The sequence below is a fragment of the Halichoerus grypus genome, chromosome 2 (genome assembly GCF_964656455.1).
Source record: "Halichoerus grypus chromosome 2, mHalGry1.hap1.1, whole genome shotgun sequence".
NCBI lineage: Eukaryota > Metazoa > Chordata > Mammalia > Carnivora > Phocidae > Halichoerus > Halichoerus grypus.
Window position 1 is genome coordinate 60,098,618 of NC_135713.1, and position 15,249 is coordinate 60,113,866.

Genomic DNA, 15,249 nt, shown 5'->3' on the forward strand with positions numbered 1-15,249 from the left:
TCACTAATTCAGCGTTCATTCTTGGTAAAATTCTCAGAACAGTAGAAACAGAAGGAAATGTCTTCAAACTGAGAAAGGACAACAAGGAAAAAGCTACAACTACCTCCACTCAACACCACGTCCCCCTAAGATACAGCACAAGATGAGGATGTTTGCTTTTGCCGCTTCTATTGGTATTTTACTAGTGATTCTAGTTAATATACAAGGCAAGCAAAAAAGCTAAAGATTTTTTGAAAGAAAAAGAGTAGAAAGGATGAAGTAAAACTTCTTCCCAGACAGCATGATTTTTTATATACAAAATCCTAAACTCTATCAGATAAAAAAGAAAGAATTAAGTCATAAGACACAAAATCAATTATGTTTCTATAGACTAGCAACGAACAATTGGAAAATGAAAATTTAAAAACGATACTATTTACAATAGCATCAAAATCCATAAAATACTTCAGAAAGATGAGCATGGCCTCTACACTTGAAAATGATGAAACATTGCTAAAAATAACCAAAGACAGTGTAATGGAGAGATTCACCATGATCACGGATTACAAGGTATGATATTTTAGAGACATTCTTTCTCACCAAATTGAACCACAGTTTCAATGTAATACTAATCAAAATCCCAACAGGGTTTTTTTTATAGAAACTGAAAAGGTTGATATATACATATATATGTGAAAATGCAAAGGATCTAGGGTAATCAGAACAAATTTGAAAGGAACAAAGTTTAAAAACTCACACTATCTGATTTCAAATGTTACAATGAAGCTGTATGGAGGAGGAGCAAGATGGCGGAGGAGTAGGAGACCTGGATTTCGTCTGGTCCCGGGAATTCAGCTGGATAGGGATCAAATCATTCTGAACACCTACAAACTCAACAGGAGATCAAAGAAAAGAATAGCAACAACTCTCTGAACAGAAAAGGGACCACTTTCTGGAAGGTAGGACGTGAGAGAAGTGAATCGGAGGCGATATTTGGGAGGATAGACGGCGGGGGAGGGGGCCTCCATCGGCCGCTTCTGGCAAGTGATAGGGCCGCGGAGCACAAATTCGGAACTTTTAGAAGTCGGCTCCGCTGATGGATGTCGCTCCAGTGGCTAAGCAGGGGGTGGAACCCTCATGAGACAGTGTGGTCTCAGCACCCTCGGGGTCATAGAAAGACCAGGGGTGCCTGAGTGTGGCAGAGCTCCCAGGTATCAGAGCGGGGAAGCCGGCTGCAGAGACGGAGCCAAGGAGTGGGCTCTCAGCTCGGGGCTGCCATAAACCGTGATCCGGGGCACAGTCGGGCCACTGCTCCTCCAGCAGGGACCCAACAAGCGGCAGGTCCAGGGAGACTCCCCTTCCTCCCCCAGGAGGAGCAGCACGGGAGCGCACTGCAGGGATCTGCTGGGTTTGGAGACTCCACATGGGGTCGGGTGCCAGAGAGAGAAACGCTCCATCACTGGCCGGGTGAGCACGGAGTGCGGCCAGAGACCGGGGAGACAGGAGTGACTGATGGCTTTTCTCTGGGGGCGCACTGAGGAGCGGGGCCCCAAGTTCTTGGCTCCTCCAGGTTGGAGATTGGGAGGCCGCCATTTTCACTCTCGGCCTCCAAAGCTGTACGGAAAGCTTGCAGGGAACAAAAGCTCCCGAGAGCAAACCCGAGCAGATTACTTAGCCCGACCAGGCAAGGGTGGGGCAAGTCCGCCTCCGACAAAGACATTTGGGAACCACGGCAACAGGCCCCTCCCCCAGAAGATCAGCAAGAACAGCCAGCCGAGACCAAGTTTACCGATCAATGAGAACGGCAGAACTCCAGCGCTAGGGGAATAGTGCACATAGAATCCATGGCTTTTTTACCATGATTCTTTAGTTTTTCAAAGTTAATTTTTTTAATTTTCTTTTTTTCTTTTTCTTTTTTTTTAATTTTTCTTTTTCTCTTTTTCAACCAACATTTTATCAATCCCTTTTTTAAAAATCTTTTTTATTTTTCATTTTTAGAGTCATATTCTATCCCTTCATTGTAGTTAACCTTATTTTTTGTATATATATATAAGTTGTTCTCTCTTTAAAATTTTGGGATACAGATTCTTCTAACAGACCAAAATATACCCTAAATCTCTAGTGTATGGCTTTGTTCTAGTCTCCTGCCTGATCACATTCTCTCCCCATTTTTTAAAAATTTTTCTTTCTTTTTTCAACCAACTTCTCATCAATTCCTTTTATAATTTTCATCTTTACAGTCATATTCCATCCCTTCATTGTATTTACCCTTACTTTTATACATATACAAGTTTTTCTTTCTTTAAAATTTTGGGAGGCAGTGTCTTCTAACAGACCAAAATATGCCCAAAATGTAGGGTGTGACACTGATCTATTCACCAGCCTGATCATATTTGATCATATTCTTTCTTTCTTTCTTTCTTTCTTTCCCTTTCTTTTCCTCCTGGTTTCGGGTCTCTTCTGATTTGTTTAGTGTATATTTTTCTGGGGTCGTTGTTACCCTGTTAGCATTTTGTTCTCTCATTCATCTGTTCTTCTCTGGATAAAATGACAAGATGGAAAACTCACCTCAAAAAAAAGAACAAGAGGCAGTACCAACTGCCAGGGACCTAATCAGTACAGATATTAGTAAGATGTTGGAACTAGAGTTTAGAATGATGATTATAAAGATACTAGCTGGACTTGAAAAAAGCATAGAAGATACTAGAGAATCCATTTCTAGAGAAATAAAAGAACTAAAATCTAACCAAGTCGAAATCAAAAAGGCTATTAATGAGATGCGATCAAAAATGGGGGCTCTAACGGCTAGGATAAATGAGGCAGAAGAAAGAATTAGTGATATAGAAGACCAAATGATGGAGAATAAAGAAGCTGAGAAAAAGAGAGATAAACAACTACTGGATCACAAGGGCAGAATTTGAGAGATAAGTGATACCATAAGATGAAACAATATTAGAATAATTGGAATCCCAGAAGAAGAAGAAAGAGAGAGAGGGGAAGAAGGTATATTGGAGCAACTTATAGGAGAGAAATTGAAAGTGGGGGGGTGGAAAACCATTTACCATGCTAATGGACATCAAAAGAAAGCTGGGGTGGCCATCCTTATATTAGACAAATTAGATTTTAAACCAAAGACTATAATAAGAGATGAGGAAGGACACTATATCATACTTAAAGGGTCTGTCCAACAAGAAGATCTAACAATTGTAAATATCTATGCCCCTAACATGGGAGCAGCCAATTATATAAGCCAATTAATAACAAAATCAAAGAAACACATCGACAACAATACAATAATAGTAGGGGACTTTAACACCCCCCTCACTGAAATGGACAGATCATCTAAGCAAAAGATCAACAAGGAAATAAAGGCTTTAAATGACACACTGGACCAAATGGACTTCACAGACATATTCAGAACATTCCATCCCAAAGCAACAGAATACACATTCTTCTCTAGTGCCCATGGAACATTCTCCAGAATAGATCACATCTTAGGTCACAAATCAGGTCTCAACTGGTACCAAAAGATTGGGATCATTCCCTGCATATTTTTGGACCACAATGCTTTGAAACTAGAACTCAATCACAAGAGGAAAGTCAGAAAGAACTCAAATACATGGAGGCTTAAGAGCATCCTACTAAAGAATGAATGGGTCAACCAGGAAATTAAAGACGAATTAAAAAAAATTCATGGAAACAAATGAAAATGAAAACACAACTGTTCAAAATCTTTGTGATGCAGCAAAGGCGGTCCTAAGAGGAAAGTATATAGCAATACAAACCTTTCTCAAGAAACAAGAAAGGTCTCAAATACACAGCCTAACCCTACACCTAAAGGAGCTGGAGAAAGAACAGCAAATAAAGCCTAAACCCAGCAGGAGAAGAGAAATAATAAAGATCAGAGCAGAAATCAATGAAATAGAAACCAAAAGAATGGTAGAACACATCAATGAAACTAGGAGCTGGTTCTTTAAAAGAATTAATAAGATTGATAAACCCCTGTCCAGACTTATCAAAAAGAAAAGAGAAACGACCCAAATAAATAAAATCATGAATGAAAGAGGAGAGATCACAACCAACACCAAAAAAATAAACAATTGTAAGAACATTATGAGCAACTATATGCCAGCAAATTAGATAATCTGGAAGAAATGGATGCATTCCTAGAGACGTATAAACTACCAAAACTGAACCAAGAAGAAATAGAAAACCTGAACAGACCCATAACCACTAAGGAAATTGAAGCAGTAATCAAAAATCTCCCAACAAACAAGAGCCCAGGGCCAGATGGCTTCCCAGGGGAATTCTACCAAACATTTCAAGAAGAATTAATACCTATTCTTCTGAAACTGTTCCAAAAAATAGAAATGGAAGGAAAATTTCCAAACTCATTTTATGAGGCCAACATTACCTTGATCCCAAAACCAGACAAAGCAAAGACCCCAACAAAAATGAGAATTACAGACCAATATCCCTGATGAACATGGATGCAAAAATTCTCACCAAAACACTAGCCAATAGGATCCAACAGTACATTAAAAGGATTATTCACCACGACCAAGTGGGATTTATTCCTGGGCTGCAAGTTTCATTCAACATCCGCAAATCAATCAATGTGATACAATCATTAATAAAAGAAAGAACAAGAACCATATGATCCTCTCAAGATGCAGAAAAAGCATTTGACAAAGTACAGCATCCTTTCTTGATTAAAACTCTTCAGAGTGTAGGGATAGAGGGTATATACCTCAATATCATAAAAGCCATCTATGAAAAATCCACAGCGAATATCATTCTCAATGGGGAAAAACTGAGAGCTTTCCCCCTAAGGTCAGGAACACGGCAGGGATGTCCACTATCACCACTGCTATTCAACATAGTACTAGAAGTCCTAGCCACAGCAATTAGACAACAAAAATAAATAAAAGGCATCCGAATCAGCAAAGAAGAAGTCAATCTCTCCCTCTTTGCAGATGATATGATACTTTATGTGGAAAACCCAAAAGACTCGACCCCAAAATTGCTAGAACTCATACAGGAATTCAGTAAAGTGGCAGGATATAAAATCAATGCACAGAAATCAGTTGCATTTCTATACACCAACAACAAGACAGAAGGAAGAGAAATTAAGGAGTCGATCCCATTTACAATTGCACCCCAAACCATAAGATACCTAGGAATAAATCTAACCAAAGAGGCAAAGAATCTGTACTCAGAAAACTATAAAAATACTCATGAAAGAAATTGAGGAAGACACAAAGAAATGGAAAAACGTTCCATGCTCATGGATTGGAAGAACAAATATTGTGAAGATGTCAATGCTACCTAGAGCAATCTACACATTCAATGCAATCCCTATCAAAATACCATCAACTTTTTTCAAAGAAATGGAATAAATAATCCTAAAATTTGTATGGAACCAGAAAAGACCCCGCATAGCCAGAGGAATGTTGAAAAAGAAAAGCAAAGCTGGCAGCATCACAATTCTGGACTTTAAGCTCTATTACAAAGCTGTCATCATCAAGACAGTATGGTACTGGCACAAAAACAGACACATAGATCAATGGAACAGAATAGAGAGCCCAGAAATGAACCCTCAACTGTATGGTCAACGAATCTTCCACAAAGCAGGAAAGAATGTCCAATGGAAAAAAGACAGTCTCTTCAACAAATGGTTTTGGGAAAATTGGACAGCCACATGCAGAAGAATGAAACTGGACCATTTCCTTACACCACATACAAAAATAGACTCAAAATGGAGAAAGACCTAAATGTGAGACAGGAGTCCATCCAAATCCTAAAGGAGAACACAGGCAGCAACCTCTTCGACCTCAGCCGCAGCAACTTCTTCCTAGAAACATCGCCAAAGGCAAGGAAAGCAAGGGCAAAAATGAACTATTGGGACTTCATCAAGATAAAAAGCTTTTGCACAACAAAGGAAACAGTCAACAAAACCAAAAGACAACTGACAGAATGGGAGAAGATATTTGCAAATGACATATCAGATAAAGGGCTAGTATCCAAAATCTGTAAAGAACTTATCAAACTCAACACCCAAAGAACAAATAATCCAATCGAGAAATGGGCAGAAGACATGAACAGATATTTCTGCAAAGAAGACATCCAAATGGCCAACAGACACATAAAAAAGTGCTCAACATCACTCAGCATCAGGGAAATCCAAATCAAAACCTCAATGAGATACCACCTCACACCAGTCAGAATGGCTAAAATTAACAAGTCAGGAAATGACAGATGTTGGCGGGGATGCAGAGAAAGGGGAACCCTCCTACATTATTGGTGGGAATGCAAGCTGGTGCAGCCACTCTGGAAAACAGTATGGAGGTTCCTCAAAAAGTTGAAAATAGAGCTACCCTACGACCCAGCAATTGCACTACTGGGTATTTACCCCAAAGATACAAATGTAGTGATCCGAAGGGCTACGTGCACCCCGATGTTTATAGCAGCAATGTCCACAATAGCCAAACTATGGAAAGAGCCAAGATGTCCATCAACAGATGAATGGATAAAGAAGATGTGGTATATATATACAATGGAATATTATGCAGCCATCAAAAAAATGAAATCTTGCCATTTGCAACGACGTGGATGGAAATGGAGGGTATTAAGCCAAGCGAAATAAGTCAATCAGAGAAAAACAAGTATCATATGATCTCACTGAATATGAGGAATTCTTAATCTCAGGAAACAAACTGAGGGTTGCTGGAGTGTTGTGGGGTGGGAGGGATGGGGTGGCTGGGTGATAGACATTGGGGAGGGTATGTGCTATGGTGAGTGCTGTGAATTGTGTAAGACTGATGAATCACAGACCTGTACCTCTGAAACAAATAATACATTATATGTTAAAAAAAAAAAAAAGATAGTTGAGAGGGAAAAATGGAGGGGGGGAATCGGAGGGGGAGACGAACCATGAGAGACTATGGACTCTGAGAAACAAACTGAGAGTTTTAGAAGGGAAGGGGTGGGGGGATGGGTTACCCCAGTGATGGATATTAAGGAGGGCACGTATTGAATGGAGCACTGGGTGTTATACGCAAACAATGAATCATGGAACACTACATCAAAAACTAATGATGTAATGAATGGTGACTAACATAACATAATAAAATTAAATTTTAAAAAAAATTTAAAAAGCTGTATGGTCATCTAGATAGTGTGGCATTGACATAAGATAGATAGAGAAAGGAATGGAACAGCATAGTGACGGTGGAGAGAGCTGTTACGGATTGAACTGTGTCCTCCAAAATTCACATGTGGAAGCCCCAACTGTACTTGGAAATAATTAAGGTTAAATGAGGTCATAAAGGGTGGGGCTCTACTCCAATAGCACTGATGTCCTTATAAGAAGAGAGATACCAGGGAGGCACAGAGAAAAGGCCGTGTGAGGACACAGGGAGAAGGCAGCCTTCCAGAAGCCAGGGAGAGAGGTTTCACCAGAAACCAACCCTGCCTCACATCTTGATCTTGGACTTCCAGTTTCCATGACTGTTAATTTTTATTAATAGTTAATGTTAATTTTTGTTTAAGCTGCCCAATCTGTGGTATTCTGTTATAGCAGCTCCAACAAACTAATACAGATTTAGCACTGACATAAAAATTGATATATAGATCAGTGAAACAGAATGGAATCCAGAAGCAGACCCACATAAATTTGGTGGGCATATTTTTTGACAGAGAGCAATGCAATCCAATGAATAATTAGGCTTTTTAAACAAATAATTCTAGAACTGGACATTCATATGAGGAAAAGAATCTTGACCCCTTCTTCACGGCATATACAAAAATTAATTCGAAATGGACTATCTACCTAACTGGAAAATTAAAACAATAAAATGCCAGGAAGAAAACAGAGGAGAAAAATCTTCACAACCCTGAGTTAGACAAAATTTTTTAGATTGCACACAAAAGGCATAACCATAAAGGGAATATGTTTGATGATTTGAACTTCATAAAACTTGAAACCTTTTAACTTTCAAACACCCTGGTAAAATGAAGAGGCAAGCCACAGACCTGGAGAAAACAGTCACAATACAAACATCTGACAAAGAATGTATATCCAAAATAAATAAAGAACTACTAAAACTTAATAAGAAGACAAATTGCCCAATAAAAAAAATGAACTGGGTTTTTAATAGACACGCCCACAAAGTAAGATATGTGAATTATGATCAGTAAGCACATGAAAAGATGCTCAACATCTGCTATGGATTGAATGCTTATGTCCCCCCTAAATTCATATGTTGAAATCCTAACTCCCAAAGTGCTGGTTTTAGGAGTTGGGGGTCTTCAGGAGATGATTCATGAGAGTGGAACCCTCATGAATTGGAGTAGTGCCCTGATTTAAAAAAAAAAAAAGACCCCAAAGAGCTCTCTCTGCTCTCCACCATGTAACGATACAATGGAAATGGATGGAACCCAGAAGATCGCCCTCACCAGAACCTGACCATGCTGGCCTCCTGGTCCCAAACTTCCAGCCCCCGGAACAGTAAGAAATAAATTTCTGTTGTTTATAAGCCACCTGGTCTGTGGTACTTTGTTATAGCAGTGCAAACGGACTAAGACAACATCATTCATCATTGGGGAAGTGCATATAAAAACTAGATCGAGGTACCACTACACAACCAATAGAATGCCTAAAAGAATTTTGCCAATAGGAACGTGGAGCAACTAACATTCTCAGGTTGCTGGTAGAAATGTAAATTGGTTCAAACCCCTTGAAAACAGGTTGGTGGTTTCTTATCAAATTAAACATGCACCTGCCATATGACCCAGCATCTGCATTTCTGGGTGCTAACCCAAGCAGAATGAGAACATGTGTCCACCCAAACAGTTGTATCCAGGTGTTCATAGCAGTTTTATTCATGATCATCAGAAACTAGAAACAGCCCAAAGTCCGTCAGTAGGTAAAGAGATAAATTGTACCATATTCATACAATATATTACTCATCAATAACACTGAACACACAAACATGGAGGCAACTCAGAAGCATTATGTTGAGCAAAAGTAGCTAACCACAAAAGACTATGAAGTTCCATTTATGCAGTTATAGACCAGGCAAAATTACTCCATAGTGACAAAGCAGATTAGTGGATCCCTCTGGCAGGGTGAGGGTAAGGAGGGAACAGACTGTAAAAGGGTATAGGGAACTTTCCGGGATGATGGAAATATTCTTTCTCTTGACTGGGATGGTAGTCCACAGGTGTAGACATGTCAAAACTCATCAAACTGTACATTTAAAATGTGTGCATTTTATTGTCTGTGAATTATACCACAATAAAGTTGATTCCTTTTAAAGATGATTTAGAGCAAAAATGTAAAAGCGAGGCAAGGAATGAGAACAGAAGTGGGCCTTCTCAGCAGAGAGAAGGGAGGGAAAACTCCAGTGGAATGTCACCGAGCTGCCATGTTACCTACTTCTGCAATGTTTGGGGGTTTTGTAGTAAGCATGCATGCCATAGATAACTGGAAAAAAGTTAAACTCTAAAAACGATCTTATAGCACCGCTCTGTGAGGGCAGCAGGGATGCCTGCCCCCCAGTGAGTCACTTTCCTTCCTCCTCTTCTTGCCACCAGACGCTGTTGGCATTGCTGATCTTGGTGCTGTACGTGGGCACAGGAATATCAGGTGAGCATTCTGGAAGCTGAGAAAGGAGGAGCCGAGTCCACCCGGAGTCAGGAGGGGTATTCTGGAGATGGCTGCATGTCAATGGGGCCTCCAAAACTTGCCTTCTCCCCCTTCACCCACTGGGATGACCAACCATGTTCATTTCAATGACTGCTCATTTGCCCTTGTTAAGAGGTGATGTTTGTGCCTGTTTCAGGAAGAAGTTGGGAAGTGTCAGAAAGGATCAGAGAATGTAACTATCCCCAGAATCCTGTGGCTTCCCAGGTAACATATTCAAAAAAGGTGCTGAGGGGATGTCAAGTTTGACTGAGGAAATCTGGGAAGGCTTCCCAGAGGTGTCATGGGCGAGCTGGATCTTGAAGGATAAGTAGGAGCTGGCCAGGTGGAGAAGGTGGGGATGGGCACTCCAGAGAGAAGGAATAGCGTATGCAAAGGCTCAGAAAACTTTTTGAAACCAGTGGCAAGGGGGTCCTACGTGAAAAAGCTCAAGATGCAACTTTGACGTCTGCCTTTCAGGGATTTGAATACCAGACCAATGAACCCGCAGAAGAGCCAATAAAGGTCATCAGGACCTGGTTGAAGGAAAACTTGCATGTTTTCTTGGAGAAGCTAGAGAAAGAGGTGCAAGAGCTGGAGCAGCTGGTCCGGGACCTGGAGGAGTGGTTAGATGCTCTTCTGGGAGAGGGGCACCCGGAGGATCCCTGCTCCAACTTCAAAATTCACCTGTGAGGGCCAGGGCTGGAACCTGGGGAGGACGCCAAGCGGAAGCGGGGGGTGGGGCGGGGGGAGGGATGCCAGGGGCTCCTTAATAAGGGCTGAGCTGTGACACTTGAATGTCAAAGCAGGCAAGAAAATAAAATAGTTGGGACACTAAGAACCTTGCTGGTTCATGAACACTGTCAGGACGACCCCAAGGCTCTGCTGAGATATCCTCCAGCCCACCAGAACTCTGGCACATTGGAACCAAGCCAACCTCCGGGTCAGGACCCTCGCCCACTTACCTGAGATATGGTGCAAATTCCCTAACCTCTCAGAGACAAAACTGCCTCATCAGTAAAAATCAGGGATGCCAATTTGCCTCAGAGCATTACAGTGAGGACCAGACGTGTATGTGCATAGAGTAGGTGCCTGATAAAACAGTTCTTCCTTCCTTCCTTTCTTCCATTCCTTTTCCTTCCTCCCTGGAACTTAGCAAGACTCTGGTTCTGGAGTGTATAGATGTTATGGGGCAACTCAACTCTCAGACACTGCTGCTGAGAGCATAAATTGCCAAAACCCCCGTGCAGGGCAATTGGTGATAGCATTCAAATTCACATAGCAAAACAAAGGACCAGTAGGGCCCAGTTTCAGTTAGTAGAGGTGCGCCGAACAGTGGATACCCTGTAGCTATGAAAGAGAATGAGGACGCTTTCCTACTGATAGAGAAGTGTTCACAGAAAAAGGTTGTTAAATGAGAGAAATCAAGGCGTAAGAAGAGCATGGGACAAGAATCTATATTTCGTTGTTGTTGATGATGACGATGTTATTGAATGTGCAAGAAAACGCTAGAAGGATACAAAATGGTGGGGGGGGGCAGATTGGGGAAGTTGAAAGTGGGCGAATGTACGACCAGGATGAAAGAGAAACTTTTCACACTCTTTTATTTTCAGACTACATGATTGTTTTGCCTATTCAAATATTTTTAAAAGAAAATTACCCATTATTTTGCCCGCAGAGAAGCACAGGAATACAGTGTATACAAGCAAAATAAGAATATCACTATGATGAAATTATGAGTGACTTAATTTTTTTTTAAACAGTGCTAAGAGAAAACCCTCTCTTTTGATTAACTTATTTTGATTAAACAATGATAATTCTTATCTAGGATTTTCCCTTGACTTCCAGGAAGTTCAGCGTTTAGTTGTCCATGGTGGGAATTATATCTGCCTCACTTTTTTGGACCATTCGCCCCTTTCTAAGATGTTTTGTTTTCCAATTTTAGTGGAGCTATTATATACATGCCAACTGTTAGAACCACCTCAAATCTGTGGAAAGTCAAGGGGGTCCAATTCAAATCATCTCATAGAAAATCTGACTGACAGGGAATGGCACAGAAATTCTGTTTGCTGGGAGGAATTATTCAATTGCCACTTGGGAAGGAAAAAGTCTTTGCAAGTTACAGTCACAGTTTTGCCGCTTCGAGTATATGTCAGGGGGTGGGGACCAGAATCTGTTTTTCTCCTTTGCAGCTATTTCAGCAAGTGTTCTGTAGGAAGGTCTGATAATGATATTTCTTTGCATTTATTTTTACTATTACTCTAAAGGCTATAATAACATACCCAAAATCATGTACATGGGCTCTACTGGTATTTAGAGGGTTCCCAGGCAGAATTTTGACTATATACACATTTAGCCGAACCCACACTTCAGCCTCTAACTCCTATCTAAGTTGCAATTGTATTGTACCTGTAATATATATCTATGTATATGTTTATGTTTACATATTATATATATTTATATGTTTTCTTTTATATATATGATATAGTTGTAAATATTTTTTATAAAACACATATGTATATAAAATTGGAGGATACATGAATTAAAAAAAAATGGAGCCTAGATCCTTGAGGATTGAAACCACCCCTGTGGTTATTAGCAGAGCCTTTGAGCAAAGGAGTCACACCCTGAAAGCTCTCAGGCATCAGCCCCACACACCCACACACAGGGCTTGATAGAAACAGCCCGTGCTGGTGTGGGGTTGCCGCCCACTGATGGTGGTCACTTTTGGTATGTTGGCTTGTGAGCCCATAAGAACAGCAAGCCACTCAGCACGGCTCAGGCAATGAGGGTTTATTGTGGCACAACACGGGAGCCAGAATCTCATGGAAATCAGGAGCATACCATAACTTGGGATCCTGGAGACTGGAACAGGAAGGTATTTAAGAACCCAAGGTATCCACCGAGGTGCTCCAGGAGCCCGGTCGCAAGAATCTGGGAGCTTACCTTTAGCTTTCCACTTTTACCTTGACTTGGCCGCTCTCTGGGTCTCTGCTTCTCTTTGTGTGTCTGCCCCCTATCTTCCTGCTTCCAATGGCTTCCTTGCCCCCCACTCTATCTAGCCCTGCTTCAGCTCAGCACTTCTGCCTGTGAGTCCTCCTAACTCTAATTTGCTCCTGGTCCCACAAGGCCTCTCCCTTTCTCATGACCTCCCAAACTTCCAGTGACCATACAATTCTGTCTGCACTTCACAGATCAGGCTCCAGGGGAGTGGGTGGGTTATGATTGACTCATCTCATTGGCTGGAGCTTCTTGTCCTAGCCAGACTCTGTGCTGAACAGGCTTTGGACTAGATGACCTCGGGGTGACCACCCTCGCCCCCTCCCCCCACTCCAATCAGCTGTGACAGGACAGAGAGGGGAGGATCAAGTACTCCAGAATGGAGCTACCTCATACGAGAAACAGCCTGGGCCCCTTCCTGACGGGTGGCTCTGGACCATGTGTAATGACCTCACATTTCCCAAGGTGGTCAGAAATGTGGCAGAGAGAGTGATGGCAACCCTTGTACCATGGAGCCCCAAGAGTCAGTATCAGGGAAGCAGAATTGTGTGAGACAAACATTCAAAGGCTGACTATAATTGCTGAGAATGAGATGGGAGGGGCTTGGCCACCAGAGTCACCAGAGTCAACATAGGTGAGTGGGTCAGCCTAATCTGGGAATATTTCATTCATTCTCCAGTTCCTCGGTATGAAAAAGACAAATGACACACTTAAAAAGAAGATTATGGGGGTGCCTGGGTGGCTCAGATCATGAATGATCTCAGGGTCTTGGGATTAAGCCTGGCATCAGGCTCCACGCTCAGGGTGGAGTCTGCTCCAGATTCTCCCTCTCCCTCTGTCTCTCCTGCTGCTCTCTCTCTCTCTCTCTCTCTCTCTCAAGTAAATAAATAAATAAATAAGTAAATAGAGTGTGACTACCTTTAATGACTTTGAAGTCTTATAATTTGAATGAGTTAGACAAAATGTTGCCCAGTAGATCTATTAAGGGGTCTACTTTCATATCTATAGAGTGGACTCGCCTTTGGGAGAGAAAATGTCTTTTACTTGAGAATACAACTATTTCCAGCTCCTTCCATTCAATCAAGAATAATGCTGCCAGCAGAGCAGGGTCTCCCTGCCCCCATCCCAGTCCCCAACCCAACCCCCTTCCAACAACAACGAGCTCCAACTGATTGTGATCTTGCAAGGCCAGGCTTCCCAGCCACTGAAGACTAATTTAAATAGAAAAGGGAGTGGTGCCTGGGTGGCTCAGTCCTTTAAGCATCTGCCTTCGGGTCAGGTCATGATCTCAGGGTCCTGGGATCAGCCCTGCATCGGGCTCCCTGCTCAGCCGGGAGTCTGCTTCTCCTTCTCCCTCTGCCCGCACCCCCCAAACCCGGGTCATGCTCGCTCTCTCTCTGTCTCTCTTAAATAAATAAATAAATAAATTCTTTTAAAAAAAATAGAAAAGAGAAATTGAATAATAAAATCAGGAGTCAATTTTTAAAAAAAAAAAAAAGAGAAAGAGTGGGCTATGCATGTGCCAGCCACTGGTGAATGAGAAGTTTACAGGCTAATGGGAAAAACAAGCAGAAGAGTCAAGACAAGGCAATTTTGGAGAATGATAAATGTACAAGTAGAAATGAGGAAACAACTTAGCAAGCCACTGTGGTTTTCCAGGTAGAAACAGAAGCTTGGAGTGGGGAAGAGGTGCAGAGAAGCAGAATTCAGTTTGTAAGTATCATCAGCTGGACGTGCTGATGGAGAAGAATGAGGAAGAAGGGTCCAGACAGCTGTCTGCCCGGCCTCAGGACGCCCTCTCTCTTCAGTGCAGGGCAGCTTGAGCCATGATTTCAGGTCCTGACCCAAGATGCTCTTGAGGACTACGTGGAAGAGACAGGTGTGGTCTTGTTAAGGGAAAAGTGGCCAGTTGGAAAAATGTCCTGACCACTCAATTATCCCCATTTCTTCCTTTGTTTCAGGCACCTGGAGCATGAGGTCAGCATCACAAACAATTAAAAGTTTAATTAATTTTAATTGATGGTTTTCTCCCCATCTCTCTTTTACTTAATAGATCTACTTGGCAGGCTTCCTGATGCTCCCTCAGGCTCTTCTCTTTTGCTAACACTGATTCATTCTACATTTTTCTTTGTCTGTTTTATTGCTTTTGGTCAGCTTCTTTTCTGTGCCTCCAACTTATATAATGGGGAAAACAGCCACAGTCATCCAGATAATTCATGTTTTAAAGATAAGAATCTGATAATCTAGACAAAAGTTGGATAAGATAAAGTCCACCTATGTATTAGCTATATGTATTTCCTAAGAATATAAGGATTATTGGGGAGAAATAATAAAATTGTGGCAACAGACATTTAAAGAATGTGTTCCTGTTTTAGGGGCTCGGTCGAGTGCTATTGCTAGTTCCAATTTATGGATAAGAACACTGAGGCATAGAGAGATCATATCATTGATCAAATTATATCATCAGTGAATGGGAGCCAGAATTCAAACCCAGGCTATCTGGCATCGAAGCCCTCACACCAATTCAATGAGCTTCACAGCCTCGCCTCCATGAAGCCTAGCCAAGATAACGTCTTCTCTCATTT

At 41.6% G+C, this 15,249-nt stretch overlaps 1 protein-coding gene across 1 annotated transcript; it reads left to right on the forward strand.

Annotated features, from left to right (window-relative positions):
• The first annotated feature begins 459 nt into the window (after positions 1-459).
• Positions 460-10,357, forward strand: SMIM23 (small integral membrane protein 23). Its single transcript, XM_036120350.1, has 4 exons — positions 460-549; positions 9,577-9,628; positions 9,825-9,892; positions 10,145-10,357. The coding sequence occupies exons 1-4, from the start codon at positions 460-462 to the stop codon at positions 10,355-10,357; spliced, it is 423 nt and encodes a 140-aa protein (XP_035976243.1).
• Positions 10,358-15,249: the final 4,892 nt, after the last annotated feature.